The sequence below is a fragment of the Paramacrobiotus metropolitanus genome, unplaced genomic scaffold (genome assembly GCF_019649055.1).
Source record: "Paramacrobiotus metropolitanus isolate TYO unplaced genomic scaffold, Prichtersi_v1.0 Parri_scaffold0000022, whole genome shotgun sequence".
NCBI lineage: Eukaryota > Metazoa > Tardigrada > Eutardigrada > Parachela > Macrobiotidae > Paramacrobiotus > Paramacrobiotus metropolitanus.
Window position 1 is genome coordinate 552,094 of NW_026570242.1, and position 10,179 is coordinate 562,272.

General features: G+C 42.9%; 1 protein-coding gene across 2 annotated transcripts; it reads right to left on the minus strand.

Annotated features, from left to right (window-relative positions):
• Positions 1–394: 394 nt before the first annotated feature.
• On the minus strand, positions 395–4,256 carry LOC129586824 (uncharacterized). Of its 2 annotated transcripts, XR_008690216.1 has the most exons (10): positions 3,970–4,104; positions 3,690–3,857; positions 3,148–3,431; positions 2,527–3,092; positions 2,003–2,463; positions 1,899–1,939; positions 1,689–1,834; positions 1,374–1,624; positions 1,060–1,310; positions 395–996 (listed from the first exon to the last, which is right to left on the minus strand). XR_008690216.1 is itself a non-coding variant. In XM_055480274.1 (5 exons), the coding sequence occupies exons 1-5, from the start codon at positions 4,239–4,241 to the stop codon at positions 2,419–2,421; spliced, it is 1,155 nt and encodes a 384-aa protein (XP_055336249.1). In that variant the 5' UTR covers positions 4,242–4,256; the 3' UTR covers positions 1,985–2,418. The 2 variants fall into 2 exon arrangements, 1 of the variants encoding a protein (XP_055336249.1); XM_055480274.1 differs by lacking the exons at positions 395–996; positions 1,060–1,310; positions 1,374–1,624; ... (1 more) ...; positions 1,899–1,939; positions 3,970–4,104 and adding an exon at positions 4,150–4,256 and having other exon boundaries at positions 1,985–2,463.
• Positions 4,257–10,179: the final 5,923 nt, after the last annotated feature.

Genomic DNA, 10,179 nt, shown 5'->3' on the forward strand with positions numbered 1-10,179 from the left:
ACGTTTTTACCCCGATCCACTGTTCTAGCATGTTTTTCAAATTTTAAAATGAATTTCAAAAATTTGAAATTCATTTTAAAATTTGAAAAAAATCGTGGAAGTCTGGATCGGTGTAAAAACGATCTTCATGGCCATTTACATGCAAAATTTAAAGGAGATCGGTCCATAATGAGACTTTTGGCACACCTGAAAGCATTTAAACTTTTGGGAATTTTCTTACAGCCATAACTCCCGAACCGGATGTTGCGCGCACAAACGGTTTTCACACCAGTGTATACAAATCATCTGGCTACAGAATGCCATAAAACGAAACAAAAATGTGTTTGGGAGTGCGCGAGAATGAAAGTTTCCGTGCATGTACACGAATTTGGTACCATGTACCGGGCCACTTCCCTTAATAGACGCTTTTCTCCTTACCATAGATTGACAATCTAGACCGCATTGTGCGAACCGCATTGTGCGAAGTAACTTCAACCGAACCTCCAAACTATCATTCGAAATGATCGAATAAAATCTTGGTACCTAGCAATTAAGTTTTCATGGCAAGCAAAGAAAGTTTGAACCTTTGTGGTTCCTCGTAGACATAGCATAAAGCTCGTGCAATAAGCCGTTGAAGAGGATCCTATGCTATGTCTACGAGAAACCACAAATGTTCAGAACTTTCTGTGTTTGCCATCAAACCTTCTTTGCTAGGTACCAAAAAATTCCCAGGTTTTCTTACAGTATTTGAAATGCTAGTTTGTAGCTGTGATTAAAGCAGGTGAAAGTGTACTTGGTTCACTTGTGGTTCCATAGGTTCACCTGGTTCAAGGGGTAGAGCGGTGAGCAAGTGAGAGTGTACTTGGTTCACTTGTGGTTCCACGGAGGTTCCATGTGGTTCCATAGGTTCACCTGGTTCAAGTGGCAGAGCGGTAGTGTGACAGCGTGTGAGCAAGTGAGTGTGTACTTGGTTCACTCGTGGTTCCACGGTGGTTCCATGTGGTTCCATAGGTTCACCTGGTTCAAGGGGTAGAGCGGTAGTGTGACACGTGTGAGCAGGTGAAAGTGTACTTGGTTTACTTGTGGTTCTACGGAGGTTCCATGTGGTTCCATAGGTTCACCTGGTTCAAGGGGTAGAGCGGTAGTGTGACAGCGTGTGAGCAAGTGAGAGTGTACTTGGTTCACTTGTGGTTCCACGGAGGTTCCATGTGGTTCCATGGGTTCACCTGGTTCAAGTGGCAGAGCGGTAGTATGACAGCGTGTGAGCAAGTGAGTGTGTACTTGGTTCACTTATGGTTCCATGGTGGTTCCATGTGGTTCCATAGGTTCACCTGGTTCAAGGGGTAGAGCGGTAGTGTGACACGTGTGAGCAGGTGAAAGTGTACTTGGTTTACTTGTGGTTCTACGGAGGTTCCATGTGGTTCCATAGGTTCACCTGGTTCAAGGGGTAGAGCGGTAGTGTGACAGCGTGTGAGCAAGTGAGAGTGTACTTGGTTCACTTGTGGTTCCACGGAGGTTCCATGTGGTTCCATGGGTTCACCTGGTTCAAGTGGCAGAGCGGTAGTATGACAGCGTGTGAGCAAGTGAGAGTGTACTTGGTTCACTTATGGTTCCATGGTGGTTCCATGTGGTTCCATAGGTTCACCTGGTTCAAGGGGTAGAGCGGTAGTATGACAGCGTGTGAGCAAGTGAGAGTGTACTTGGTTCACCTGTGGTTCCACGGAGGTTCCATGTGGTTCCATAGGTTCACCTGGTTCAAGTAGCAGAGCGGTAGTGTGACAGCGTGTGAGCAAGTGAGTGTGTACTTCGTTCACTCGTGGTTCCACGGTGGTTCCATGTGGTTCCATAGGTTCACCTGGTTCAAGGGGTAGAGCGGCAGTGTGACAGCGTGTGAGCAAGTGAAAGTGTACTTGGTTTACTTCTGGTTCCACGGTGGTTCCATGTGGTTCCATAGGTTCACCTGGTTCAAGGGGTAGAGCGGTAGTGTGACACGTGTGAGCAGGTGAAAGTGTACTTGGTTTACTTGTGGTTCCACGGAGGTTCCATGTGGTTCCATAGGTTCACCTGGTTCCAGGGGTAGAGCGGTAGTGTGACAGCGTGTGAGCAAGTGAGAGTGTACTTGGTTCACTTGTGGTTCCACGGAGGTTCCATGTGGTTCCATAGGTTCACCTGGTTCAAGGGGTAGAGCGGTAGTATGACAGCGTGTGAGCAAGTGAGTGTGTACTTGGTTCACTTGTGGTTCCACGGAGGTTCCATGTGGTTCCATAGGTTCACCTGGTTCAAGGGGTAGAGCGGTAGTGTGACAGCGTGTGAGCAAGTGAGAGTGTACTTGGTTCACTTGTGGTTCCACGGAGGTTCCATGTGGTTCCATGGGTTCACCTGGTTCAAGTGGCAGAGCGGTAGTATGACAGCGTGTGAGCAAGTGAGTGTGTACTTGGTTCACTTATGGTTCCATGGTGGTTCCATGTGGTTCCATAGGTTCACCTGGTTCAAGGGGTAGAGCGGTAGTGTGACACGTGTGAGCAGGTGAAAGTGTACTTGGTTTACTTGTGGTTCTACGGAGGTTCCATGTGGTTCCATAGGTTCACCTGGTTCAAGTGGCAGAGCGGTAGTATGACAGCGTGTGAGCAAGTGAGTGTGTACTTGGTTCACTTGTGGTTCCACGGAGGTTCCATGTGGTTCCATAGGTTCACCTGGTTCAAGGGGCAGAGCGGTAGTGTGACAGCGTGAGGGCAAGTGAGAGTGTACTTGGTTCACTTGTGGTTCCACGGAGGTTCCATGTGGTTCCATAGGTTCAACTGGTTCAAGGGGCAGAGCGGCAGTGTGACAGGGTGTGAGCAAGTGAGAGTGTACTTGGTTCACTTGTGGTTCCACGGAGGTTCCATGTGGTTCCATAGGTTCACCTGGTTCAAGGGGCAGAGCGGTAGTGTGACAGCGTGTGAGCAAGTGAGTGTGTACTTGGTTCACTTGTGGTTCCACGGAGGTTCCATGTGGTTCCATAGGTTCACCTCGTTCAAGGGGCAGAGCGGTAGTGTGACAGCGTGTGAGCAAGTGAGTGTGTACTTGGTTCACTTGTGGTTCCACGGAGGTTCCATGTGGTTCCATAGGTTCACCTGGTTCAAGGGGTAAAGCGGTAGTGTGACAGCGTGTGAGCAAGTGAGTGTGTACTTGGTTCACTTGTGGTTCCACGGTGGTACCATGTGGTTCTGAACCAATCCACTAATGTCCTAACTTGGACATTCTCTCGCAGTTCGGGGTGGCTATCCATTTCCCCCAATCGGATTAAAAATATCCCATCTCTTGCATGGTTTTGGAATCCAACAGGAGCGCGTGGTAGTGGTACCACCAAGCTCGTCTCGTCGTAGTCGTTTTGGATGATGTCCATACAGAACGTTCTACGTTGTTTGGATGTAAGAGCCGGTCTTGGTTTGTAAAACCACAGCGAACCAAAACTGCAATCGATGAAACTGTATACCGTGGTTGCCGTAATTTGCATTATTGATTCAAAAGCTTCATTTTCCAGAATGTATAGAAAAATTTAAATGGGAAATGGCACTAGTCTCAGAAACAGACGGCGTTTTGACATTTCTCGAATGAAACGGATTTCACATTCATACAAAAACTGATTAACTTTTCTTTTCTAAAACCCGAAAAGTTAGCCCTAATTAGTCAATATTTAGTTTGGGGAAAATGTTGCTAGTGATTCGCACCTTGTCTTAACGAAATCCTCCTCGTCATCAGCAGCGTCGATTTCCATAACCACCTCCACATCACCATCATCGATTTCGATAGCCGCAAACGGTATTGGTTGCTCACTTCCGCAATTCGATGCATGGGAAGCCGAACGATGGTAAATTTGATCTTTGCCATTGTCGCTCCTAAATTATTGTAATATTAAACAAAAACAACGTATAAGTACATAATACTACATACAGCCATAACGCGCCAGGTTTGGGCAATTTTCCTCAAAAATTGCTATAGGTCACCCACCAACAAAGTATGTAATTTTTGTATGAATACCGTATGTGATAAGCATTTTGTTCCCAGATTTAAGTTGAAGCTTATCTGCATAAAAATGCGGCTCTGCCCATGAATCGTGGTGACCTCCCTTTTACAATTTGTTCAACAAATCCGATAATGCTAATGCGTATTATCAAACTGGGAACCTACTGTTCACGCTGTTCACCAACGTTGCCGCTATCAGGTGATGATATTAACAGATATTTCATTATACAGTATATTATAGATATTACAAGAGTCATCTTCGGCTTCGCCTCAGATGCTCTTGTGGTCTGCATTCAATTCCTTGAAAAATAATCCTTGTTCATTTATTTCTGAAGCCTGGTTTGTGTGTATATTTTTACATTTTGTATGATTAGGCGCTGTTCGTAGCTTCAGTTACCTGGCTTTAATCAGGAAACAGCATTATATAGCTGAGCGGTTCGTTTTATGTGAAACAAAATAGTTAGATAGCACGACTAATAATCGGAGAGCGGTCAGCGGTGCTAAGTTTCTAATAATTCTGCTTCGCTACTTTTTAATAACTGGTACGTGGAAACCAATTTTGATCGAGGACAATAATATCCTTTGTTCAGTAATCAGTAGGTTTGGTCGGTAGATACAGTACTCGTTCTCTAGTAGTGTGATTTTTTGATTTTTTGATAATTTTTTTATTCTTGATTCAGTCGGCAGCAAGAAGTATGTAGTGATAACGAGCAACAGAGATTACGTTGTCCTACTCACTGAACATTAGTAACAGCAATAGAGGGTCCTGTAATTTCCGTTTACGCAGCAGCCCTAATTAGTGATACCTAAGCACTGATATATATGGCCTTTGGGTTGGCTCTTTCTCAATTTCGATTGTTTCCGGATAACTGTTCCCAAAAAAAATTTTTGACAGAGATTTTAAGCATCTAATGGCGATTGCATTTACACGGGATGTCGTTCTACCCGGTACTAGGTAGTTAACATTTTTTGTGTATTGGCAATAGCCACCAACAAAATAAAACCAGCCCTCGCGGTCACACTGTTTGTGGTAAGGGGAGGTAAGGCCGGTGGTAAATTGAGGATCTCGGACAATGGCGACCGTTCCTTTATTTAGACATGGCAGCTTCTGCACAGTTCTGTCCGTTTGACAGCTGGTGCATTAGCGTTGTGCTGAACACTGATAACGGTTCTGCTCTTATCTGGTCTACGCCACTAACACTAAGATAATATCCCTTCCCTAAAACTTTAGCTTCCGTTCACTCTACAGGCCTGATCGACGGTCAGTATATTTCCTTTAACTTAGTAGGTCTGGTTAGTGGATACTGTAACCCTTGTGCGGTTCTGTTCATTCGAAAGCTGAAGAACTTTGTTCTCATATGCCGGTCCGGTCAGTGAGTTTTTCACTGCATAGGAAAACTCACGGTCAGTAAACTTTCGCTTTCTAAGTTTAGAAAGCGAAAGTTTTCGCAAACTTTAGTCTAAAACTTAACTCGCAAATTTTAGTTTTCGCAAACTATGGTTAGACATTGCCTGTTTTCTACCACCGAGTGGACGAAGTGCGATTTCGCTTTCTATACTTAATATGTAAAGGAACTATGCAGGTAAGTAGCAATACGTTCGCAAACTTTCGCTCTCGCACCCTCAAACGCTTTTTTAGTTTCATAGCTTTCATAATTTCACCCTCTAGCCAAAGGATTTGTACTTTATATGAAAATTGAATATGATATATAAGGAGAATAAAATTTTAAAATGTTTAAAATAAATGCATTCAGGTGGCATTCAAAAGTCTTATTATGATTCGATATCTTATCCCAAATTTGCATGTAGACGCGTGAGCATACCGTAATATGAGTACTAAGATCGTTTTACACCGAACCCGACAACTTCTTTGGTTTTTAAGTTAATTTTTAAGTGTTTTGTAATGCAGACATTGCACAGAGAACAATGTATAAGAACACGGAAAAGCTAAACAGTTCCAGTGCAAAAGCGCTTTCCCGTTCGCTTTAGAGCATTTTGTTGAAGCGTGACAAAGCTGAAAAATTTTTCGGAGTGTATTCGAAAAAATTACAGTTTTTTTTATTACACTACATGCTCTGCATTTGAATGTTAGCTGCTCCACGCAAGTGTTTTATGTAAAATGTCTTTCAAGGTCACCTTGAACTGATGCCTGTACCGGTACCGGCATCCGAGCGACGGTCCAGAGCAGATATTTTTGAAAACAAAATGCATGTGGGACCCTTTTGGGACATGCTGAGTTTAATGGTGAAATCGGTTTTTTAATTTGCTTGGCGGTTTTTTCTAGCCAAGTTCCACGGGGCGGCCGATCAGAATATAGATCTATTTCCTTGATATTAGTCACCTTCACAGATCTGGTGAGAGATCTACGTAGAAGAGTACGCACAATAACAGCGATACGACTTCCTGGCTTATGTGCTCGTATTTTGCAGCAGCTATAAAGTGACTACGACACTGTAGGTGATTAAGTGCACATACTCGTAATTTTTCACATGAAATAACAACCGATTAGATTAATTGCTGCAAAAATGAATGAATGTATCTGTAAATTAAAGCGATTTCTAAGCACAAAAGTGAAACGGTCTGCTTTTATCTGTAGTACTCACTGCTGAACTTACAGCAGTACTGTATTTACACAAGTTTAAGAGCCACCAAAATGGCGGAAGCCGTAAACAATAGCGCGCGGCTTCTTTGAAGTTCAAAAAAGCCGTCGGATATTCTGCGCGCACCCGGACTTTTTTGTGGCTCTTAAACTTGTGTAAATACAGTATATAAACAACACCGCGGAATTTGCTTTAATTACTTTATCTTTCGAATTTATGTTCATTAATCATTTCGATTAATAAACAGAAAACATTAAACGGTTAACAGCTTCATTCTCACAGCAGACGCGCACGGGCGCGCACATAATAATAACACATGACATCATTACTAATGTCAAAAAAAGTCTTTTATCAGGATTTCACACGGAGGCGCGTCGCAACGGCTGAACGCGTCATACAGTTCCATTGCGCGCGGCAAAAGTTGTCAGTAATGCAAAGTCAAAAATTAAAGTGACCATCCACACGCAAACCGGCATGTGTCCGCCAAATGCAGTGAGCAAAAATGTTTTTTGCAGAAAAACCGAATTAATTAAATGGTTGTTGCCGGTGTCATTTCTACCAGTCGAAAACTATTGCAACATTTATATACAGAATGACAACTCCTGCTTGTTGATTAATAAAGAAATCGCCTATACAAAATAACCCGCAAAGGTTCGTTGTGGGTGCGTTATCGCTACTGAATGCATAATGATTTCAGCATTTAGAAGACCGCCGCAACGAATTGTTGAGGGACACAATTTGTACCAACAAATTTATTAAGGGCTCGACAGCATGTGTTTGTATGTATGTTAACGGATAAGTAATTGTTTACTGTCGTAGCGATCGGTATTTACAACAGTTTCAGCACGTACCCTTGTGATGGTAATCCTCCGTCGATGTATGTTTTCAGGAACCACGAGGGTAACTCCTGTGGCGGCTCTTGTTTAATGGCATGGTCCGCTAAAGCCGATGCCGGTGCTGACCTATTAAATTATTCGAGCAACTCATTAAACGACACCACGAAACGATTGTGTTGAGTACAGTATAACGGCATTAATAAACCTAGATAATTTTTGTTTGAAATTCCCGGTATCTTAACCTAATTCGTAACCATATTATGGTAAGAAAAGGGAAACAATAAAGCAATAATTCAGTTTGATAATAAAAACCATATAGTGTAGTAAAAATGAGAAAGTGCATGTGTACATGCCGGAACCATATTATTGGTACTTTGTGGGCATTGTTGCGGTGCATCACTTACTTGCTAGCTTCGCTCAACTGTGGTGCCGGTGTCCCTTTATTGTAATCACAAGGATACGTTCCTATGTACTCAACGTCATCATCGGGAGCAACAGTCTCAGAAGAATCCATACTGGGTACTAATTAGTATCTGTATTTGCGTGAAATGAATTATCGGGTTTTTTGCGAGAATTTCCGTAAATCCACGCACGATCCATGAGTTCGCTAAAGGTACGCAAGACTAAACCATGATGCTGCACTTTGGTAAGATGAGTGAAGGAATAATAACCCTGGCCAACATTTGCAAACTTTCTTACCCAGTCTACCACTGAGATTTCATTGCATTCTGTAGAAAAAGCAGACGCCTTACATCAACTGATACGTCACGTATCATTACACGAACGCATACTCGGATACTATCAAATCATAAAGCCTCCCGCCAAAACGGTGCAGACGTTTTCTCTGTTGTGTAATTTACAGGGGGCTAGTGCTCCGTGCAAAGGACAATAAACTTCCATTATATTATATTGTAAATGGGGAATGGTAATGTCGAGCCGAATTTAATTTTTTGAATGTGGGCTGCCCAGTCGGACCGCCCTGCCCAGTAGCATTTCTGCAAAATGCAGTAAACCGGCAGTCCGCATACAGTGTTCTTTGCTGTCACATAAGAACATTTCAAAAACTCTGTGCGATTTCTGCTTCCTATTTTTTCACCGCACACAAATTTTTTTCCTTTTTCTAACCATCCTTTTTTGCCCATCGAAATTTCCTTCCTCTTTTTGACCCAAAAATTTCCTTCCTTTCAAAATTCCTCTTTTTGACCACAAAATTTCCTTCCTTTAAAAATTCCTTCCTCTTTTTGACCAAAAAAGTTTCCTTCCTTTATTTATTCCTACCTCTTTTTGACCTTGGCCGAAGCTCCAGTGCCATTACGTGTCAGTTGGATGGCGTCATGGCTCTGTACAGAATTTTGCCACTGCTCTACTCGTGCACGTTACCGAATCTCGGAATGATACTCATGATGTCAAACCGTATTCCATTAGTGGTACTCTATGGTAGTGTATGGTTTAAGTGTTTAACCGTTCACAATACTTACCACAAAAAAGCGTAACCTCTACCAAGTCCAGGAATACTGCACACAAATATTTTTTTGACTGCGCATTTGTCGTTAGCGTAATGCTTCAAAGAAACTTCTCCAGGTCGGTAAAATCTGTGAGAATGCACATCTGCGAACATTGAACATGGCTTTAAATTGAACGCCGGCTAATAACCGGCGCGTCCCATAGACTATAACAGAAGGGGTAACCGCGAATATTGAACACCTGTGTATAGTGAACATTGAACGCTTTACTCGGAACCGTACTAATAAAACAGCTCTGTTCAATGAGAAGAAAGGCGCAAAATTCGGATCCATCATGAAAGAAATGACCAAAAGAGAAACTTTAATAATGCGAGTTGGGTCATTTGTTAACTATTATCTGACTTCAGTCGGTAGTTTTTAATCAATTTTACCTATCGAGCCCTGATAGAGGCCATTTTTAGGCCATTTTTGGCCTAGACTCCAACTCTGACTCTGACTCTGATTCTGACCACTTAAACTTTGAGTCGGACTACTCAAAGTCTGACTCTGACCGCTCGAAGTCTGACTCTGACTCTGAAGGTTTCTTAGGTTTCTTAATAATCTATTTCTTAATAGTTTCACACCCGAAAATGACGCAAGGGATGATGCCAAGATCTAAAGTTTTCATCGTGTTTCTTGGTTTCTCTTAGACCAGTTATGTTCGTTTGGTTTCTTGAGATAGTGCCTGGACTGGCTAAGCTCGCACAGAACTTTGAAACAATCTGCCGGCCGCAGGAGGCCCGCGCTCAAGCTCTGACTCTGACTCAGACTCTGACTACTCAAAGTCTGACTCTGACTGTCCAAACTCTGACTCTGACTCTGACTGGATAACCTAAGAATAACTTAAGAAACCTAAGAAACCTAAGAAACCTAAGAAACCTAAGAAACCTAAAAAACCTATTAAGAAACCTAAAAAACCTTTAGAGTCAGAGTCAGACTTTGAGCGGTCAGAGTCAGACTTTGAGTAGTCAGAGTCAGAGTCTGAGTGGTCAGAATCAGAGTCAGAGTCAGAGTTGGAGTCTAGGCCATCGCAGGCCCATCGCAGGAGGTGAATCCGTGACACCATAATCTTAGGCCGATATGGCTAGTATCTGCTGGCTACCAATGGGCCATCGAAAGAGCCTACGAATTTACATTTATTTTTAAGATTTTGACGAACGATCCTGCAGAGAGGCTGCCCTTCTGACAATGGTACCGTTTTGAAACTCAGAGTTCGTTGGTCGGAGTCAGACTTTCAGCGGTTAGGTTAAGACGATT